The sequence below is a fragment of the Trichechus manatus genome, unplaced genomic scaffold (genome assembly GCF_000243295.1).
Source record: "Trichechus manatus latirostris isolate Lorelei unplaced genomic scaffold, TriManLat1.0 scaffold00029, whole genome shotgun sequence".
NCBI classification, from domain to species: Eukaryota; Metazoa; Chordata; class Mammalia; order Sirenia; family Trichechidae; genus Trichechus; species Trichechus manatus.
The window spans coordinates 9,730,653-9,754,253 of NW_004443965.1; the positions used below are offsets into that span (position 1 = coordinate 9,730,653).

The window sequence follows — 23,601 nt, forward strand, 5'->3', positions numbered from 1 at the left end:
AACTGAACAAGACCATTCCATAGAAAATGGACATAAGGAAATGTTACCTTTCCACAGCCTGTTGGATTCGTCTCATCCAGTTATTTCGTTCCTCCTTGGAATTGGTATGAATTTCATACATTTCAGGACCAGAAGATGAAGCACTGATGAGAAACATTCCTCTCTCCTCATTAGCAACTTCTCTAGCAATAAGCTTCTGCAGGGAGATAACTGATGGCTTCTGATCCTACATAAAATACAAAAATGTGCAGATGAAACAGCAGCATCTCTAAGGGAAGGGTCTCACAAAAGACAATGGCTAAGAAAAGCAACAGTACTAGACAAATCTTTATTTCACTTCCAACCTTTCCAAAAGAGCTATGGAAGTTGATAAGATCTCCAAGAGAGAGGGCATGGAGAAGAAAAGATGGAAAAAGAGGACTTACGGGAATGTTTGTCCTTAAGAATTGGTGGTATAAAAGGACAACTTTTAAAAAGACAGAGAACAATCAGAGAGGTAGGAAAAATATCAAAATGCAGTGGTAAGGATGGAGGGATTTTTCTAGAAGGGTAGGGGATAAGAAATTGTCCATCAAATATTACGAAGAGATGGAGGACCTAGAAGAGCCTATTGGATTTGCCAGTTAATAGGAACACAGTTTCAATAAGGTGATGGGTACAGAACTCCAAATACAAAGGGGTGGACTATAAAAATGACAGGTAAGAAAGAGGCAAGACCTTCAATTTCACAGGCATAACCAACCTCTCCTGTTATAGTGTAGTTTGTAGCAATATAACTTCTACAGTTCTACCTGTAAATGCCTCTTCTCCTACCAACGGTGAGCCCTTGGTGGGTAGGAGTAGGTCTAATTCATCTTCGTAGCCTAGCACATTGCATTGTGTAGAGGAGGCACTCAAAAAATGTCTGTAGAACTGGAATTTAACATATTTCCTCCAGAGAGGAAGACAAAGCAAGAGGACAGTTTTCATAAATGCAGGTTGGCTTCAAAAATTTTGAATACAAGTCATGATTAAATCATCTTTTCTATCACCGTTTACTGGGTTCCTTCAATGTACTGTTCTAAGCTTGGGGGATTCAAAGATGAACAAAATAATATTGACTTGGACACGTAGTTGTAGCTGAAAGTATGGCCCAAAGAATGCCTGCAGGATGTACAGTTTTTGCGGTTAATTTGAAGAATCTTCTTTGGTTTGTGGCTTCCACCACTGTTTATAGACTCGGTTGCTGTAAGTGGTTTTACTTCTCCCTTGTGGACTGAGCGACGCCTTTATCCAGAACATGCCACCCTATCCCTCACTGCTGACTCCTTAGTGCTGGTCTGTCTGCTTTCCTAGCATTACACAGCTTTACCACATCTGAAGTTGTGTGCCAGGGTGTATCCGTAGGACTTCTTCACCCCAATCTCCTTAGAGTAACTGAAGAAAAAAATATGATTATGGGACAAACCACTGGTATATTTAGTCCTATGTTCTGCCTCTAAAAGAGGAAGCAGAAGAATCTTTTTGGCAGAGCTTCTTCATTGCTGCCTTCTCAGATTAGGGAGATACCTTGAGCATTGTTAATATCCTATTATAGATCTATTCAGGACCTTGGAGTCCCTGAGTGGTGCAAATGGTTAATGAGCTTGGCTGCTACCTAAAAAGTTGGAGGTTTGAGTCCACCCAGGGGTGCTTCAGAAGAAAGGCCATCTACTTCTGAAAAATCAGCCATTGGAAACCCTATGGAGCACAGTTCTACTCTGACACACATGGGGTTGCCATGATTTGGAATCAATTCAATGTTAATTGGTTACCCAAGACTTACCTATCCTCTTTCTTTGTTCTAATTTACATTTTTAGCTTCCTCAGCTTACAAGGTAAAAAGGGCTCTGTATATAAAGAAGCAAAGAGGGTTTGATTTGCTTGAGACAACAGCAACAGTGGAATATTTGAACCAGTTGGTTAATGTTCTGGGGGGAAGGGAGATGGTAGGGTAAGATATTTCAAAAGTGAAGAAAGTGGGTAGAAAGTAGCATTCATTAAATCACCATCAGACCAGGAGGCATCAGAGAACATGTCTGCGATTATTCATATTAAACACACAGAAACAATAGAGATGAACAAGAATTAAAATAAAACCTCCAAGAAATGGAAGTAACACATCTGCTTTGGAGATAGGTGTCAAAAACTGTCAAAGGCCTAATCCATCCTGCAGAGATGTTTTGTTTGTGGCACAGAATTAAAAAGAATTTTTTTTTTACTAAGTTGCCAACATTTAAAACCAGGGGATCACACTTTTTTAAAATGTCTAGATTTCTGGATTCTTGAGAAAAATGGACGATTGGAAATACTGAGTCCACATTCTCATATGCAAATACTGGCTATAGGTGAGTAATCTCTGCCTCTTTGAGATGGGGCTGCACTAGCCAGTTCACTACAGACTGTACCACTCTCTATTGTTTTCCTTGATATCAACCCCATTCCAATTCACTCATTTATGTTGCCACCCAATCCCTGTAGCCATTGGAGTTGAGGACCTCTGATATAAGAAAAAAGATTTAAGAGGAGCTGCTATCATTAGCTCCATTACTGCACCATATCCATTTTGTTACTCCGTGAAGTGGTCAGTTCTACTAGTGAGTAAATCCATAAGTGATTCAAGTGTAATAATGAGATCTTAAGACTGCTTAATATTTTGAACTTTGTGCTTGCACATCTACTTGTTCACTTTGTCTTTTTTATTGTTAGCTCATTTTTAAATTATCTTCCTAGATATTCAGGAGATTCCTCCTAGACTCACTATTTCAGGATTTAATGAACACATCTACTTTCTCCTGTTCATTTTGTAGATTTGAGACCTACTCCCATTTCCAGCTGAGTCCTCTTTAAAAACAAAAACAAAAAACTCTCTTGTACAGATGCTGCTCCATCCCCTTGCTACTTTCAGCTACCTATCTTCTAGTTATTTCCGAATTTGTTATTTCCTCTGTAACATGGAGCAGGCAGGAGAAGCATTTCCTAAAGAAGGCTTTTCCAAAGGGCAAAAGGAGCAGAGTATCCCACCTGTGGGTATTAGCATGAGGATAACATTCTAAAATCCTATGGTGGGAACTAAGAAATCCAGATATCTATATATCTACCTCTAGCTAATGAATCAATTCCCCAGGGTGCTAAATATACTTATGATACATGGGCTGTTGTCAGACAGATGCAACTAAAAAGTATACGATCAGACAGTGGGGTACACTTGACTCTAAGGATAAAATCACATTTTCTTTTTGCCTCCTGACATTGCCAAAGGATTGGCTGGCCTTCATGAATTTCACCTATGTGTTAGGATAACATATTAAGGAAACAGTATCAGCAACATTTTACTGTCATCCATACTCAAATACATTTGACCAAACACAAGAGCTGAGTTGTTACTGCCTTCATTCTAGAACTTTGTGGACTGCATTCATAATGTCCGACTTAATGGTAAACGTGGTCTATGGGTGGCACAAATAACTCAAGAGGCCATATAAGATCGGTGGCGTCAGTAGGGTTGGTGTCACCCAGTACAGTAACTCATGGTGTCACTCCCCCCCACCCCGCTGTGGGCTCCCGTACCAGACCATACAGAATCCTTAGTAATGTTTCTTATACTAATGTTACCCATAAATCGTAATTCTCATATATCACTCCTTCTTTTCCTTTAATAACTACTTCACTCTCTAAACAGTTATTGATATAGGTTCACAAATACTAATTGCCATAATGTTGTAGCTAAAACATCAGAAAATTTGACAAAATCAGCACTATAAAAACACTGGCAGCAAACGTATACAACAGCGCATGTTTATAGCCTGTGAAGATGAAACCATGTGATTCAAAGCATTATTGTAATTGGGTAATAATGACAGCTCTGACCAGAGCACAACAGAAGGCTCAAAAAAGTAAATCAGCATAGAGTTTTAGCCTTGTAGGTATACTGATACATCCACACTGGGCTTACAAAAAATGTTTTTGCTGTTATAACTAACTACAGGGATATTTTTACAGATAGTCATTTTGGTGTCACTGCCTCTGACGGTGTCACCTGGTGCAGTTCACACCCCCCACACCACTTAGTGACGTCACTGTATAAGATAACAGGAATGGATCCATAGTTCAAATCATACTATAAGTTGAGCATCACAGCTTGATCTAAATACATATGTTGTGTTGTCCTAGAAAGCAAGCTACTTGTTTTTACTCTATGTCTAACTCCTGAGCAGTCAGCAGGTCATTTGCCCTGTGATACCACCCAAGAAGCAAGATTTGCTTCTTTTAGGGGTCTTTGATTTTGAAGAAACTTTTGTTTTTATAAGGGTGTGCTACGAATTTGCTTTCTCTTCCAGTATGGCCCTCACCATCACACAGATCAAACCAAATGGTCCCAATCTTCCCACTTCTGTTCTCTGTGTTCTTTCAGAGCATCTCAGGTAACGGCAAAGAGCAGCTCTTGGGCCAATCAGTAGATTTTCATGAAATGTGTAATATAGACAGTTGAAATGGATTAGGGACATGGACATGTTTACGGCCTCTTATTATCCTCTGGTGCCACTCCGTGAAGAAATATTGATCTTTAGTTTCACCCTTCAGTCAAAGATTAGATAGGCCCATAAAACAAAACAAGACTAAATGCATGAACCAGCTCAGGGGCAAGGACGAGCAGGCAGGAGGGGGCAGGAAAGCTGGTAAAGGGGAACCCAAGGTCCAGAAGGGAAGAGTGTTGACATGTCATGGGATTGGCAACAAATGTCACAAAACAGTATGTGTACTAATTGTTTAATAAGAAATTAATTTGCTCTGTAAACCTTCATCTAAAGTACAATTAAAAAAAAAAAGAAATATCTGATCTTTATAGAATTCAGCATCAGTGTGCTGATAAGAGGCAATGTGCCAAGCAGGATGAAGCAGGCTATCGGGCAGGAGAGGCACTGCTCCAGCCTTCTCCTTCCTAGAATCCCATCACCAGGCAGACATGCTCACTGTTTTCTCTGAACAGCACAGCAGAAACTTCATGAAGCTTTGAATTTGCCAAAACCAGTTGGAATTGATGATATTTGCTTTGGTACCTGAATATCCTATCACTCAATAGATGACACACATTAGCATCTTTACGAGTCGCCATTATACGGCCCACATTGGTCTTTGTATCTTGGACTCTTTCCTCTAACAGGCCTGATGCTCCATAATGCTGACAATGAATTAATTGATGACATCTTCTTTCTCTTTAAGTAAGTCATTTTGGACCACCCAGATGCTGTGTAGGAAATGTTATAAAATACTGGTTTTACCACTAGTCTTAATTATGTGCTGGTAGTAAGATTAATCTATTGCACTCTGAAGATAAATGTTACATGAACATCTTAGTAATCAGTAACAATTATAGTAGAAATAATGAAGAATCTTCTTTAAATCTTGGATATCAGGATGGTTTTTCCCTTGTTTGGCAGATGGAACACGATGACAGTTATGAACGGGGTTAGCAACCAATAGAGCCTTGGAAATGCCCTGCTGTGCCCAGCATTTATTTTTTAGTTGCTTGATCTGAGGGAATTCTGAGGAGAGGGGAGGTGGCAATCCTAGAGGAAAGACAAAGATAGCCAGGCTATCAAAGGGGGTTCTGGGTAGTACCTATTTACCAACCATTACAGAAGTATTTCAATATTTTCACAACTAGTTAAAAGCTGAACCCTCTAACTATCAGCCCTGGCTGTGATAAATCAACACTTTTCATTCCGGTTCAAAACCAATTAGATGCTTGTTTCTGAACAGTGTGATCCAGTGTAACAAGGGCACATTCTTGGCAGTGACCATTTTATTTCACTATGACCTTTAGGCATTTTTCAAGGAAATACGTGATTAAAACCAATTAAAATATGCATCATATGGCCATATACTTACAACAGCAGCAAAGATGTATTTCTGGTCTTTTTCTTGTAAAAAGAGCAGCACATCAGTTAGAAGTAGAGCTAGAATATCTTCAAAGAAAAAAATATTGCTAGTATTAATGAAGCAGACCATAATTCAAATTCCTTTATTAAATATGCTGATTTCATGTTTGAAATTTAAATAAATTCAATAAACATTAAAAGACTAAGATTTAGTCTAGTTATAAAATTTTTGCAGAAATGCCTGTATCATGATAGCCAAAAATATAGTCTATAGATATCTTAGAAGACAAACTGTGTTCACACATGCGTGTTCGTGTATGTGACTATAGCTATAGTTCAATCTCCAGCAAAATGTGGTGCTGTAGCTTTGAAAATGGAAGAAAAAATAGCCAATAAAAAAGTAGGCTCTAATAGAATTGCAAGGAGTCCCTGGATGGCGTAAACGGTTAAGTGCTGGACTATTAGCCTAAAGGTTGATGGTTTGAACCCACCCAGACGTGCATCGGAAGACAAGCCTGGTGATCTGCTTCTGGAAGTCACAGCCTTGAAATTCCTGTTTAGCAGTTCTACTCTGTACATATGAGGTTGCCATGAGTTGGAATCAACTTGATGGTAACTAACACCAACAAAAATAGAATGGCAAAAAGACTATACCTTTAAAAAAAAAGTACTTTATTTAAAAAGTTAGAGGGCAGCTTCTGCCTTGAATTATATATGTAAACCTGCTATTTTTGTTTCATCTAGATTGGAGGAAGGTTTGCAATTCTGTACTTCTCTTTCAAATTGTTCACAAGAGCCCATCTTCACTATAGCCACCAAACATTCAAACACTAAGTTAGCAAACTATTGATTCTACTTAAACAGTTAAAGAACAAATAACAAGGAGCAACTGGATACAGACATTATGGATATTTCTTTTTTTATTATATACAGTAAAACCTGCAAAAGCCGGAACCTGTGTAAGGCAGAAAACTGTCAGAGAAGGAAAACTCAAATATTTTCCACTAAAACGAACGATAGAAAAGTGGTAAGACTGCACCCTGTCAAAGGCGGAAAACTTACGAGACCCAGAAAAATAAGGCAGTCCCGCTGAGTTCAGCCTCTTGCAGGTTTCACTGTGTATCAACATCGCAAGTTGCTGATCAACAAACCCCATTTCAATCACTGCAACCACCATCAAAACTTTATAATTCTCCAGTGGGTAATAACCTTTGAGAGGCTGGACTTTAACCATCTCTCATTGTTTACCTAAGGAAGTTACTAACATGAAGTATTAAAAACGAGGAGACTAGACCAGTGATTCTTAACCCTGGCTGCGTAGCATACTCACCTAAGTGCTTTTATAAATACCCATGCTTGCTCTTCATCACAGACCAGCTGAATCAAAATCTCAGGATGGGGCTTGAGCATCAGTAATTCTTTTAAGCACCAGAGGTAATTCTGTAATTTTTTCAAGTACCAGAGGTAATTCTAGGGTGTGGCCCGGGTTGAGACATCATCAGTCCTTAAGAATTCATGTAAATTGTTTTAGACTATGGAGGCCTTGGGTGGTGCAAATGGTTAGCTCACTCGCTTACTAACTGAAAGGCTGGAAGTTCAAGTCCACCCAGAGATGCCTCAGAAGAAAGGCCTGATGATCTACTTCCAAAAAATCAGCTATTGAAAACCCTGTGGAGCACAGTTCTACTCACACATATGGGGTTCACCATGAGTTGAAGCTGACAGCAATGATAACTGGTTGAATTTTTTTTTGGAGGTGGCACGGGGGAGGAGGTTAAACTATAATCAGCTTAATAGAGTAAGTAAATGTCTCTTAGCAGATAGCACTGAGGAAGAGTTTACATATTTGTGCATTACATTATTCACTAACAAAGATGGCCGTCAGACTTCCTTTCACTTCTCCCCTCAATGGCCTAAGAGCCCCAGGCTAACCTGGCACACAACAGACTCTAAGTGGGTAGGTGTACTGCCTCACTTTCAACCTACCACGTTTACCAGAATATTTCTGGGCCAACAATGAACAGAATTTTATGTTCTTCTGATTTCAAACATCACAAACTTATGAATTTATAAAACATATATGAGAGTATTTTCTTGGGGCAAAAAACTCCCACCAAAGATTTGTAGCACTGGCCACATTTGCCTATTGAAGTTCACAACTTAGTCCTACAGGAATCTTTCAACTGACTCAGGCTTTGCGTGTGCCTGCATATCGGAACCATTTTTGTGTGGAAAATTCACTCCTATGTTAAATGAATAACATGTGTGAAAGGAGAAATTAGTTTGTTAAAGCCACAATACCTTTGAAACGACCTGTAGCAGTTTTCCAATAAACCAGGCCATCATATAATAGTGTCCTTTCTTTACTTATCAGTGCCTGCTTCCTAAACACATGGCCATTTTTGAGCTTTGTGTAAGTTTTATTTTCTATCTTATTGAGGACATCAAGCCATTTTTGGTTTTTCTCATATTCGCTGACTTTTAAATCCACCGCAGCAATCATGTCTTTAATTAAGCAAAGTGCTTTGCATAAGTCTTTATGTTCTTCAGTTCTTTCTACATGGAGGAAGTGAAAAAAAAAAAAAAAAAGAAAGAAAAGAAAGTAAGAAAGAATAATTTACAATATGGCCGAATGCTAAAGTAGAAAATCTTTTTCTTTAGTTTTTAAATACACTTAAACCTATCATCCAAAAACCAAAAATCCCCTAAGGAAAATTTTTGATTAAATATAAATTCCATACTATCACTCTCTACCACCTCCCAAAAAGAACCTTTAAATATCTCTGATTATAAAAGATTTACATTATCGAATGTGCCTCAACAGAGAAAATAAAAGGTTCTCTAGAGCCTAGAGCAGCAGAAATAAACACTTGGAAATAGCAGCCCCAAGGAATGAGAGTCATTCCTCACATGTTGTAAACATTTCCAGGTCTTAAATGTCTTAAATACATAAATGTGGGTTTGATCAGAAAATCTCAAGGAGTCGATCCTGACACACATCTTTAACAAGGAAGATCTTTTCTTTCTCACTGCCTGTGAAGGAATACACCTCACTACTTTCCTACTCCTTAAAACACTAAGCCCCTCCCGCAAAATGATTCTTCTTTATAAAGAGTACATTTCATAAATAAGAAAGCTGAGTAGAGAAAATTGAAATGGAGCTAAAGGTGATTTGGCGTAAGGCCAAAAAGAGTCTCAAACTCTTTTAACCACTCAGAGACAAATTACTGTCTTATAATGCCTTGCTATTTAAAGTGTAGTGGCACTGGCTCACTTGGATGTTTATTAGAAATTCATACTTTGTGTCCCACACCAGACTTACCAAATCCAAATCTAGACAAGATCTTCAGAGGAAGGTTATGCCTAACACTGTTTGAGAAACCATGACATAATAGAAAGTCGCAGAGAACCAATGTTCCCAGAAGTCCTGGGATAAAGAGGACTATCACTAAGGTCTGACCAAAATGGGGAAACTGGTGGAATAGAGGTTAAGACCTACAGCTGCTAACCAAAAGGTCAGCAGTTAGAATCTACCAGGTGCTCCTTGGAAACTCCATGGGGCAGTTCTACTCTGTCCTAAAGGGTCGCTATGAGTCAGAGTTAACTCGATGGCAATGGGTTAACCAAAGGGGGCAATGTCTCCTCTGCCACCAAAACGGCACCATAAATCATACTTAGAGCTTCTGACACCCAGTAGGCAATCAAAAAAATAGTTACTGTTTTTATTCTACCAGGAAAATTGGGCATGGGATGTTTCTCGGAGCAGCACTAGCTGTCTTGAAGCAGTCTGGGGTACGATTAATTAGTTTGGGGCCTTTCTAGTCATAATCTTGTGACTCCCACTCAGCTGATTGACTGGGGCTGTGCAAATAGGAAAATTGTGGCCCACCGAGGCGACTGGTCAGTTTTGCCTTAAAAGAGAGTCAATTCCAGAGCAGAAAGGAGGAGCCCACCACCACCAAGGAAGGAGAGACCAGCAGCAGAGACCCAGCAGCAGGAGATGGCATGGTGGGCTTCCTGGACCAAGGAGAGAGAAAGCTGAGTGCCTCTGGGCAGAGGTCGATGGCCAGGGAGAGGCGTGCCTGTGAGCACATCTGGGGAGAGGCTGTCCTGCTGAAAGAACCATATCCTGAGTGTTCTTGAGCCTGAATTGTAACTGTTACTTCCCTAGTAAACACCATAACTGTGAATATGGTCTGTGAGTTCTTTGTGGCCACTGCAATGAACTACAGAACCCAGTAGAGAAGTAGAGATGGCTGCAGGAGGAACAGTTGGTGTCAGAATTGGTAGATGGCAGAGAGAGGAGGCATGTCTGACCTCCACTTCATAGGAATCAGCCTTGGGCTGTTGATCGTGGTTCTCCTTCCCCTTTGTGAAGTTAGAGGAGGTCAGACACTGCCCCCAGGCCATTTTTACACAATCAGACAAGTTTTTAGTCTTTGAGGCGTTGTGTTTAACTTAAGAAAGATAATATTAACATAATACAAATTCTTCTGCAGAACAAAATTTATAAGGGTTCTCTCTTTATACTGTGTATATTCTCTTTTATGTTAAGTTATAGGGTGGCATAAAAATGGGACACAAGGAATAGTTGCTACCATTCCTCCCTCAGTGAGATGAATTGGCACAGTGATTGCAACAATGAGCTCAAGCATAACAATGGTTATGAGGATGGCACAGGACAGGGCAGTGTTTCGTTCCACTGGGTCACTATGAGTTGGAACCCACTTGATGGCACCTAACAACAACAACATTCCTCCCTGCACATAGTTCTAAGTGTGACCGATGAAATGAAAGAATAAATAATGCTTTTCTACTCACCTATATCCAAAAATTTTTTAAAAAAGTATGTAAGAAGTTGAATTTTTTTTAGAATAGGCACTTAAGCTATCAGCTTTTTAATTATCTCTAAGTCAACTAACCAGAATAATGGTAATAAAAACAGCTCCCACATACTGAGCACCTCGTTTACATATACCAGGCACTGCACCTGGCGCTTTGTGAGGCCATTTCATTTCATCTTCACAATTCCACAAGATAAAGATTATTATTCTCATTTTGTAGATGAGAAAAGTAGGCTCATTTAATTAATTTGCCCAATAAGTGGCAGAGCCAAGAATATACGATGGCAACCTAAGTGTACACAATTCCACCCCCAAACCTTTGTTAACATCACACACTACCACCCTAACAGTATTTTTTACTCAAGATCAATAAGCTAGCCTGGCATAGGCAGCTTTACTTATTCATCCATTGCACTAATATATATTTATTTATTGAGAGCCTATTCTGTGTCAGCCACTTCACTGGGCATTGAAGATGCAGCTGTGAAGCAGACAGACACAGGCCTCCTATCTCCCTCAAGGAGCTTACAGTCCAGCCACATGCATTAATGGCTTCTTAAAGAGCCAAATGTTACTCCTTGGAACTTGATGAATTAACAGGATCAAAAACAGCTCCTTCATACATTCTTTCTCAATCTAATAATTCAGTGCTTGGCATCTGATGAAAGGAACAATAGCGTATGTTTCACCAGACTGCTGTGAAGGTAATAGGAAGACAAGGAAGACGAGGTATTAAGAAGGTCAGGATATTGGGAATTATGGAGGAGAAAGACAGGCTCAAAGTGTAAAGAAGGCTACTTGGTTTGGGCTACTTGGAGGAATTCAAACTATTGGTAAGTCACATTATACAAGTTAATTTCTCAAAATTAATCCAAATCCTAAAGCTTTAACAGTTTCCCCATAATGAAAAACTTGTTGAATCAGAGACCACAAGGATTTATAACTTTAGAGGACACTTCGGCTAGTTAAGCACTCAGCTACTAACTGGAAGGCTGGAGGCTCAAGTCCACCCAGAGGCACCTCAGAAGAAAGGCCTGGCAATCTACTGCCAAAAAATTAGTTACTGAAAAATCTATGGAGCACAGTTCTGACACACATGGTGTCGCCATGATCCAGAATCATAGGCAACTGGCTTAACTGGCAGCTATGTTTAAAACTAATGTAAGAGGTAAATGCTCGTTCCAGAAGTCATCACTTACCCTTTGTGTACTGCAGTATCCTTTCCACCAAGACAGGGTATTTTGTGATTCGTTGAGTGACCAGAAGAATACACTCTGGAATTCCTCGGCGTCGAGCCAAAAGGTTACTATTCCGGAGCTTTAAAAAATGTACACACATTTTTATATACAAACTCTACCTGTATTTACATTTTAGGTGTGAATTTAATAATACAAGGAAACCAGTAGGTTATAATTCTATTCAGACTAAACATATCTGTGTTGTCATTAACTTATATACACTGCTGTTAATTTCAACACTCCAACTGTCCCAGATTTCAAGAAGTTTACCTTTCTCTGATGAATCTGTAATTAATCCCAAAAGTAAAACAAGTTCCAATACTTCTAAGCACTAAGATTCATGAGTAGCAAAAGCTTTGAAAAATTATCAAAAATCAAAGTTAGAGTTTGAATATGACTTTTCATTTAAGTATTTGTTTTTCCAACAGATCTTCCTCCATATTTTTTATTATTCATTACAATACTTAAAGTTCCCTCTAAACAAGGCAATCTTTTTCTAAAAATCTCAAAGTACTTCTTAAATTTTCACATTTTAATACTCATGCATGTGAAAAAAGAGGAAAGAGAATCTAGTAACTTTCTTAAAATGGCAGATAAAAATTTAGATTGTAGAAAACTTTACAGAACAAATTTCTTCAAATTGGAAGGAAAAAGGGAGAGGAAACAGACTAAAAGAGATTTAATAACTGCCACATAAAATATGTGACTCTTGGTCAGATTCTGATTTAAACAATGCAATTTTATGAGATGATCAGGGAAATCTGAACACTGGCCAGCTAGCTATTTGATGATATTAAAGAATTATTGTTAATTTATTTGTGATAATGGCATTTTCATTGTAATTTTTTTAAAACAGACTGTACTGTTTAGAGATACATACTGAAATATTTACAGATGAAATTAGATGATTTTTGAATTTGCTTCAAACTAATCTAGTAGGGATGGGATACTGGGATAAGAGGAGCACGAACAAAATAAGAGCAGCCATGAGTTGATGGTTATTGCATTGAAGCTGGGTGATGGGTACATGGGAGTCCATTGTAATATCCTCTATTCTTGTGTATGTTTGAAATTTCCCTTGGTATAAAGCTTTTTGGTTTTTTTAAATGCACCTGCTAATCTGCCCTGTCACGTATTTCTCTGTTTATTCCATGTGATTCCCCCCTCCCACACACACACAAGGGCAAATATAGAAATAGGGACAGAAGTTATTAAGAAATACTTTTCAACTCAACATAAGAAAGAAATTCCTGGCACCTAGAACCATCAAATTAGGGAGTTCCCTGACTCTGAAAGGGTTAAGAGTCTACTTTTCCAAGCTCATGAAGAAATATTTCACATCAGGGGACTGGACAGGATGAAGGCCAAAGTTGCTTGGAACTCTGAAACACTATGATTTTAAAATACTCCAACCATAGCCCAGTTACAAAAGAAAACATAAAAACAGACAAAGCTGTCTTCTCCCCATATATGTCAAATACCGTCTCTCTAAACACTCCATATGTCCCCTATTATTTGGAGAATGGATCCTATCTTTATTTTCACTTTGATTCTTTTGATTTCTAACTTGTCAGGGTATGAAATAGTTTCCCAGGATATTATAAATATGCTCAGAAGCTTGCAGGACATGACTTCACAAATATAAGATAAAAAAGGAAATGACTTGGGAGAAATATTTTACTAACGCAGGAAAAGGTAGTTTCTATTTTTAAGACAAGCTTACCACTTCCTTCTCCTTCTCCTGAAAAAGAGCACCTAGATGTGAAACTTGTTTAAATCCTGAAAGAAACAAGCATTAACTGTTTCCCCATGCTGGCTTACCAATTTATAATAGGGTTTTAAAATACTGACCTTAATAAAATTCTGAAACTTTTTATTCTGCTGGAGTTCTTTAAAGAGATTAACTGCTTCCTTGTGGTGACTACAAAATTCTCCATATATTCTCTTCATTTTATTTGCATTTTCTTCTGAAAACTGAGAATAATAACATTTAATCATTTATAAATTTAGTCACCTCATACCACCAAGAAAGAAGCACCGGGAGCATAGCATGCCCTTTGGACCTGGGGTCCCTGCACTAAGAAGCTCCTAGTCCAGGGAAAGATTGATGATAAGGACCTTCCTCCAGAGCTGACAGAGACAGAAAGCCTTCCCCTGGAGCTGATTCCCTGAATTTAGACTTCTAGCCAACTATACTGTGAGAGAATAAATTTATGTTTGTTGAAGTCATCCACTTGTGGTATTTCTGTTATAGCAGCACTAGATAACTAAGAAACAACCTAACATCAAATAAACGAAAACCAACCAAACCCAGTGGGCAATTCTAGTAATGAAACCAATCCCATTTTTCCATAAGTTTTTAATACTGTAGAGAGTTTGCAAGCTGTTAGGTTTTTGCAGTCAGGGACTTTAAGCCTTTCTTACCTGCTGTACTAGGATATCTCCAATTCGGTTGATCACAAAATTCCTATCATTGTCAATGCAAGATTCCTGCCTTCGCTCCTTCATACAATAAAAGAAGTGTCTGTGGATTTCAAGTAACTCGTCTAAACAGGGGAAGATTTTATCCACAGTGCTGTGGTCAAGCTGCAGCTCCTCTTTCATCCCCTTTCTGAAGATCTCGGACATGATGAAGAGGGTCTGAATGTGATGCATTTCTGTTTGCATGAGCTCTGAAACATGGGAGCAGAAACAGACTTTAAAAAGCAAGTAATTCTATGAACTTAAATTAGTATCCCAATACTACATGTTACACAAATAAAAAGAAGGAATGTTTAGAAACAACATTCTTCCCACTACAGAAGTCAGCATTGATCAAACATCTAATTTAAACTCAAAATATTATGCTATTTTACATCTAGGGTCTTAAAAGCCTGTAAGCAGCCATCTAAGATACTCCACTGGTCTCACCCTTTCGGCAGCAAGGGAGAATGAAGAAAACAAGATATAAGGGAAAGATCAGTCCAAAGGACTAATGGACCACAACTACCACAGCCTCCACCAGACTGAGTCCAGTACAACTAGATGGTGCCTGGCTACCATCACTGACTGCTCTGACTGGGATCACAACAGAGGGTCCCGGACAGAGCTGGAGAAGAATGTAGAGCATAATTCTAACTCACAAAAAAAGAGACCAGATTTACTGGCCTAAAGGAGACTGGAGAAACCCCGAGAGTATGGCCCCCGGACACCCTTTTAGCTCAGTAATGAAGTCACTCCTGAGGTTCACCATTCAGCCAGAGATTAGACAGCCCCATAAAACAAAATGGGACTAATGAGGCACAGCAGTCCAGGGACAAGGACTAGAAGGCAGGAGGGGACAGGAAAGCTGGTGATAGGGAAACCAAGGTTGAAAAGGAACAGTGTTGACATGTCATGGGGGTGTTAACCATTGTCATAAAACAATATGTGTACTGTTTAATGAGAAACTATTTGTTCTGTAAACCTTCATCTAAAGTACAATAAAAAAATATATATATTATGCTATTTCATTTTTTCTAGATATTAAAAGATGTGTAAGTGAAGTCTAACATATAGGAATCTAACGTATCTGCAACTCTCATAACTAGCTATCATCTTTAGACACTTTCAGCAAGGAGCCAGGTTTTATTCCCTCCTGAATGCTCTATAATACCTAACTTTGTTTGCATTAAGTATGAGCACAATTAATTTGATGAATTAAATAAAATTCTTTAATGCGGACAACAGTAGGTCCTTTCTATTTGCAGGCTCTGTCTTCAAAATTCCATTTTCTCCGAGAAAAAAAAAATGCATCATGATCAAAGAACACTATCAATAAAGTGAAAAGACAAATTTCAGAGAAATATGGGAGAAAGTATCTACAAATCATATATCTGATAAGGGTTTTGTATCTAGAATATATAAAGAACTCTTACAATTCAGTAATAAAAACACAAATAACTCAATTAAAAAATGGGCAAAGGATTTGAAAAAATGTCTCCAAAGAAGATATACAAATGGCCAATAAGCACATGAAAAGATGCTCAACATCATTAGCCCTAAAGGATATTCAAATCAAAACAACAACGAGACACCACTTCCCACCCACTAGGATGATTATAATCAGGGACAATAAACAGGTATTGTTGATAATCAGGGACAATAAACAGGTATTGTTGAGCATGTGGAGACAGTGGGACCCTCATACACTGCTGGTGGGAATGTAAAATGGTGCAGCCACTTTGGAAAATAGTCCAGCATTCCTCAAAAGTTTAAACACAGAGTTACTATATGACTCAGAAATTGCAAACACCCCAAAATATCCACCAACTGATGAATGGATAAACAAGATGTGGTATATCCACACAATGGAATATTATCTAGCCATAAAAAAGAAGGAAGTCCTGGCACAAGTACAACATGGATGAACCTTGAAAACATTATGCTAAGTGAAAAAAGCCAGTCACAGAAGACCACATATTATACATTCTGTTTACGTGAAATGTCCAGAATAGACTAATCCATAGAGACAGAAAGCAGATTAGTGGCTGCCAGGGTCTGGTGGGAGGGGGATGTGGTGAGTCACTGCTAATGGGTACAGGGTTTCTTTTTGGAGTGATGAAAATTTTCTGGAATTAGCTAGTGGTGATGGTTGTACAACTTTGTGAATATACTCAAACCACTTAATTGTACACATTGAAGGCGTGAATTTTATGGTATGTGAATGATATAGTAATTTAAAAACAGCATCATGACAGAGAACAATAACTCAAAATTTGTGGCAGTACCAGAAGTACAAGTTCTACATTAAGTAACATTCCCAAAGCTCGCTGTATTTTGAGAAAGAATCTGGAATACCATGGAGCATATATAGGTCTAAATGTAACTTTGTTTATTATTTTATCATAAATAAAAAATCTCTTTAACTGGGGACTCACTAACTTTAAATTATTATTATTATATAACATGTTTTAAGGCCTACTCTGTGCTAAGTACTTTACCCAATTACTTATTTCATTTAATCCTTTTGTCTATTTACTTATTTTGACTCTATACATTAGGAGTTCTTTTCCTCAATTTTAAAAGGGGGACACTGAGGAAGAGAGGGTGAAGGATTTACCCTCAAACAGCTGCCTTTCTGACTCCAAAGCCCAAACTAGGGACTCTATCCACTACATGATAATTCACCCCAAATGGGTTAGATTATTCTTAACAATCTATGAAATAGAGAGGTAAATGAAGAAAAAAATGACAGTATAAAATAAACGGCATGAGAACTATCAAAGGGACAGCATCTTCCTTACCAAAGTGACTTCCACCTATCCAACACTGGACAGAGTTCCAGGCATGCTCACTGTCATCCCACCTGACCTGCATAACCACTACCTGCTGCATGTGAGAAGGTGTCTTCATCACCCGTGGATGTTGTTGGTCCACACTTATATACACAAGATTAGTAAAAACTGAGCACTAACCTCATCTTTCAAGTAGGATATCTTCTTGGCACCAATTTTTAGCATTTACTTTGCTTTAGTAAATACACTCAAAAAAAATTTTTAAGGTACATTACTTCCTGACTAGACTATAGTTTAGACTTCCCCTAATGTAGATTGCCTTCTACCCTCTATTCCAAACAGCACAAAATAGTAATGTCTCACCAGAGCTGAATTGTATACTCAGGACTGCAGCACACAGCCGTGCACTGCTCTAACCCAGGTGCTGCCGTCCCACTGCAGTCTACATGTATGGCAGCACATACACGTATGTGCAGTACAAACTGTGCAATAGCCCCCTTTACCCAACAGTAAAACAAGTGGAAGCTCACTGTGATTTTTATATAGAAGAGGCAAAAAATTACAGGCCAAGGCTAAGTAAACTTGAAAAGAGTATGAGAAAAAAATTTCTAAGTATTTTTTTTATACCTGGAACATCCAACGCCTTATTTAACACTCACAAGATTTTAAACCTAAGCCATATTATCCCCATTTTACAGATGGATACTGAGGTCCGAGTGAGTTAAATAATTTGTCTGATATCAGGTAATCAGAAAACGGTAGAAATAGGGCTTGAACCCAAGCCTCTGTGGTTTCTAATTCCATGCTTTTTCCCCTATACCACACTGTTTCGATCCCAAGACCATATTTGAAATGCTTACCAAAAATGACATCCTGTCTTTTGATGACATCTTTCTCCTGCCTACTACAAAACAAGGGATCCACTACGAGACTCCAAGATTCTGCTTCAAATTCCTGGGCGTCGCTGCTGAGGTCACTCCACAGAGAAGAGTCCACAACATCTAATACGTGTTTAGGAAGGAAAGAAAGGCCAGAAGCGTCATGACACACATAACACAAACAGCACCTCACAAGTACTATGTTTATGGATTTATCCCAGTAAATAAACCTGCTATGAACATAGAAACAACTAAGCCAAAATATCATTAATGAGGACTTGAAACATCTGAAATCAGACTGTTGAACTGATCCAAATCAAGACAGCTTTTCAGGAAAGAAAAAAAGAACCAGATATTAAAATAATGATTATGTATATAGAAAAAAAAAAAGATGTGAAGACTCTTCTGTTTGTTTGCTTTGGCTTGCTCTATTTTAGTTTTATTTTTTGTAACCTTGGAATTGACAATGTTCTTATAGACTTTTGAACCCACTGATTTCTTTTGCCCCAGGTTATCTTGCGCTATTTATTCAAATCTGAATTTTGTACTGGTTCACTCGATTCTTTTTTTACTTGGCTTGCTGCTTTTAATATAAAGTGAAACCAAATGCAAGAACTTAGGGTCACATGTGAGGAGATTTTTCTGACAGAATTAGACGACACACACACACACACACGCACAACTTAAAGGAAAATAAAATCCTATTTGCCCAAAGGGCAATTATTAAAGAGATTCCAACTCCAAAGCAGTAAAGACGAGATGACAATGATTTAAAGGGCGTAAATTTAAAATAAAAATAAAGAAACAAATTCCTGGGGCAGAGTCCACTCGTCTCCCTTTTTACTGCTCTCCTTTTGTTTGGTTGTTGTTCACTTTTCGATACAGCTTGGATACAAGAACTGACTCCCCAGATTAAGTCTTATCTTACAAAATATACTTTAAAAATGTTTTTATTCCCCTCAGAAGTAGAAGGCAAGAGATGGGGATAATCATCTCAGAGATCTAGGCAAGTCCAGTCTTAACCAACTGAAGTATATGTATTTTAATGTATGATCCTATTTCAATTTATCAACAGCTGTAAAACATGTAAAAAAAAAAAAAAAAGAAGCACACTATGTGTTTCATTCTCTTCATTATGCTTATGACATATCTTTTTGAAATATGCCCATTTAAAATATGCATCATATTTCCTTGGCTACTATCTGCTAGTCTCCTCTGGGGTTAAATTTTGATTCTTTTTATAAGTAGAAACTATACCAAAGAGACATCATAAAACAGAATTGTTTTAAAAAGAACAAAAAAAGAGGCACCCATCTTATACCCTTGAGAGACTATTCCTTTTGGCAAATGCTCACAAAAAACAAGAAAATGCAAAAGTGTCTTCTCCTCACCTTCCATTATAAACGACTCCGTGGAGGGAGAAGAGCCCATGGACTGTATCAGCTCATCGGAATGAGACCTGTTTCTCCAGTTGCTACTGTCACTCTCAGACTCCAAGGATGTCCCTGACCTCCTGAAGCTGGGAGGGAAGGAGGAGAAAAGTTAGCCCCAGCAGCAACTCTGAGCCATGAAGAGGTAAAAATATACTGAGCCTTACCTTTCCAAGGTGGTGCCTGGAACACTTCGGGACAATGGGTGGACCTGCCCTGCAGTTTCTTTCCTTCCAGTTGGCAATCCAATGGGCATGGAGGAAGAAGGGTGCAAGGAGAGGCCAGGCTGTTGAACGTCTCTAAATGAAGAATCTGGAAATCAGAATAGATGCTTCATGTGGTTTTTGTAAAGGGGTAATAATTCCAAGTACCGGCAGTCACTCAAAAGCCAGAAAGCTAAACACTTAAATGGCTCACTTTGAATGCGTCGCATGCTCAGCCTTGAAACCAGTCTCCCTGCCATATAGCCTGACACCTGCTTCGAATGTCCCTTTTATTTCACACCCTCCCGATACCCAGGCTGCAGGCCAGCATCAGTGCATCCACTTGGAGACTGTGGCAGTGTGGGATTATACAAACAAACGAGAAAATGGAATGGGGAAACACTGGGGCAGTTTTCCTATAAACCACTGCTTGTACTCCTGAAAGCCAGCTTTAAATAGATGCAGGGTGTTATTAGTATTATTACTAGAACGCATATGGTGTGTGTAAACAAGCATACACACACTCAGAGTGTCAATGGAATAGAATGATGCTGGGAGACTATTCTTTATGGCATAAGAATTTCAGGCAAATGAAACCTGTAAGAAAAACCTGGCTGTTTTCTCTTATACACTGAAAACTAAATAGTACTGCAATACTTCTGGTCAGTTCTAAAACATTATGGGCATAGATGCATTTATACTTTATATGTACTATAAATGACTCTCAGAAAAGATTTCAATCTTCTAATATTATAGCTGTAGCATACACATTCTCAAGCAGAAGGGAAGGAAATACTTATCTAGGCTTTGATTTGATTTGATTTGATTCTCATGACTCCTACTCCTATGCTTTTTATTTTCACATTTAGCCTTTTAAAACAGAGAAGTACTTTACAACTGATGTCACAGGGACTGTGTCAAGGCAGGGAGTAAGTTCAATCACAGCTGATGCATATTTTAAATGGACTACAACATGCTAACTTATGTACCATCACATCTAATGGCATGTTACCTTGAATCTGCATACATAATAGTCCCCTGATTGAAATGGTTTTAAAAGTATTGCTCGCACTTTGTTACAGCATTGAGAGGAAAAGTTACTATGCACTTAAAATGGCTACCACAAGCCAAGCAAACGTAACTTGAGGCAGAAGAAATTGCAAAATCTCTCACAAGAGATCAAAGAATTTTCAAACTTAGGAGATATTGGTGTGACTGGTTCATGCATGCAATATGAAGAACTGTCAAATGCCACTGATGATTTTCAGAAGAAATTATATCAAATCCAGCAGTATATAACTCAGAAGAAAAAAAAAAACGCCAAATTTAACAGTATACAAACTAAATTCCAGTATGCCTTGGAATTTCACTGTCATCCTAAAGGTGTTAACACCATCCCAGCCTCAAGCACAGTTTATAAACAGCATCAGGTCACAAAGGAATGGACAATGCAGACGGATAAGAATCGATAGACTCCAAACTTGAAGATTTTTTTTCCTGAAACTTTGCGATTCTGAAGAAGCATGTGGTGTGTATTTGTTTAGATAAGTATATGCTACTTCTAAGAAAATATAAAATTATGTACATTTAGTGTAGTGCTTCTCTTTTCCCCAAAAGATTGTTATTAAATGAATAGTGCATCTTGGCTTTAGACAGTGTCTTAGAATTGAGGCAGTATGGTAGTATCACCTCCTGAGGTCCCTCCCTCATACAAAAGATCTATATGGTTCATACAACGCAAAAACTCTTAGGTTGGCATAGAAATTTATATCATTCTTGACATCTTCGCATAACTAAAAATTGTGCTCAGCACATGTTATGAAATAAGTAATAACTGAGCAAATGAGAAAACAAAAGGAGGAGGTAGTTTACATTGGAAAAAATTTGCGGTGTGTATTAAATTGAAAAAAAAATCTTGTCATTTTCCACATCACTTACTTGCAAGGATGGTCTGTGGTTTGTTCTTGCTATATTTCTCTTGGAATTTCTGGCAAAGAAGATCAGAAACACATAAAGTGAGATCAAAGCACCACTATCCTACGAGAATGTCCACACAGTTGCTCAGAACAGGATTCTTATTTATAATTTTCGTTAGTTTATTTCTTTCCAACCAAGAGGAATTCAGAGCAAAAGACCTTAAATGCAACAAGGAAAAAATGTTATGACAATGAAATGTTATCATAAGTTATAACAAAGGTTTGTTTGGCTCATGAACACTTGTGACTTTATTCAAAATCTCAGGGGAACCAGAAATGGCCAGCCCCTGTGGCCAGACCCAGGCTGCAAGAGAAGTTCCTATCAACACTGCCTTTCTCCTACTTGTTTCTCCTTCCTCCTGACTGCAAGAGACAACTACTTTAAGCACTGAAATGCTGAATTCTAGAACAGCCCTAAAATCTGCTGACCTGATGCAATGTATGTTTCAATTAAATCAGAGGTTTTGTGACTCCACGTTTCCTTTGGAAGTATCATAATGCTTACCCATAGGCATTTTTAACATGATTTCTAGAGTGGGGATAAAGGACAGAATCAAAGATACCTCCATCTACTCAAGCCCACTTCCACAGAACATTTCTTTAGGCCAGTGGTCCTCAAAGCATGTTCCTGGGACCAGCAGCATCAGCCACACCTGGGAACTTGTTAGAAATGCAAATTATCAGGGCCCACCCCAGACCTACTGAATCAGAAACTCTGGGAATGGGGCCCAGCAATCTGTTTTAAGAGGTCCTCCAGATGATTCTGATGGTTGCTGATTTTTGAGAACTACTGCTCTATGCTTCATTCACATCTGCTCATGGTTTGCAGTGGTAAGCCTAGCACATCCTGACAGAAAGCCTAACCTACCTAAACCTTAAAGCACAAACGGCCAGACTTGAGCTTTTCTCTATTTCTAAAAGTGCATAGTTCATAAATATACTTTGACCATGTGCTATTTTATCATTACAATTATCACTTTAGAAATAAACCTAGACAGTAATAAAAGAGATTTTACTCAAACAGATAACATAATGCAACTACCCTCTATATAAACATATAATATCCACATATGACTGTGAGATTACCTTGGTACATGGAGGTGAAGCATCTTTACAGCCCTTATGTACGTGTGCATTACAGTCTGAAATAAAGGGAAAATACATAAAAGTGTCCAAGTCTTACTTAAGTTAATCTGAAATGAGTAAGACTGCATCATACTCTTACTGGTTATTATAAAAATAACACATAAGCATTAAAAAATATTTAGGAAATGTAACAAGGAAAGAAAAATATTTAAATCACAGGTAGCCCCATCACTCAAACACAAACACACTGTTAACATCTTAATTTCTGTGGAGATGTTGTTCCCTTTCTGTACAAGGTCTTATTAATCATGAAACCTGGAATTATACATGATATACACTTCTGTGATACTTCTGTGTTCACCTGAGAACTCATTTACTATTATATGGATATATTGTAAGGGTTTTCTGGTGTCCAGCTGGTAGCAACCCCCTACTCCCACACACATCTTCCTATGAAGATGTAAAGAAAGAAAACAAACTCATAACAATGCTGAACAAAATTTATTGCGAGGATTTGACAGGAATTCCTAACAAACTAGAAGTCTGAGGCAGCGAAATTCAAACACAAAAGTTTGCAGCTTACTTGTGTTTTATTTCATAAAACAATGTGGCATCATCTCACTGAAAGAAAGCAAAAGAACCCTTTCCCTGCCCCTTTCTGGCCACTGGCTCAGAGACCCAGGCCGTCCTCACAGAAAACTGTACCTGTGTGGGTACTACTTTCTGCCAGGCTGCAATCTTCCTTGCCTTCTGTCTCTTTCCACTCCCATACCACCTATCACTACTCCCTC

At 38.3% G+C, this 23,601-nt stretch overlaps 1 protein-coding gene across 1 annotated transcript in view; it reads right to left on the bottom strand.

Annotated features, from left to right (window-relative positions):
- The window catches only part of ARHGEF28 (Rho guanine nucleotide exchange factor 28), a 138,408-nt gene that overhangs the window by 55,520 nt on the left and 59,287 nt on the right, over window positions 1-23,601 (bottom strand). The window contains exons 9-19 of the mRNA XM_004374500.2: window positions 22,811-22,866; window positions 21,687-21,735; window positions 19,713-19,857; window positions 19,507-19,634; window positions 18,098-18,238; window positions 14,407-14,654; window positions 13,834-13,956; window positions 11,944-12,061; window positions 8,202-8,456; window positions 5,911-5,987; window positions 48-226 (exon numbers count right to left, since the gene is read on the bottom strand). Coding sequence (XP_004374557.1) covers window positions 48-226; window positions 5,911-5,987; window positions 8,202-8,456; window positions 11,944-12,061; window positions 13,834-13,956; window positions 14,407-14,654; window positions 18,098-18,238; window positions 19,507-19,634; window positions 19,713-19,857; window positions 21,687-21,735; window positions 22,811-22,866 — 1,519 coding nt within the window. The remainder of the gene's footprint in view (window positions 1-47; window positions 227-5,910; window positions 5,988-8,201; window positions 8,457-11,943; window positions 12,062-13,833; window positions 13,957-14,406; window positions 14,655-18,097; window positions 18,239-19,506; window positions 19,635-19,712; window positions 19,858-21,686; window positions 21,736-22,810; window positions 22,867-23,601) is intronic.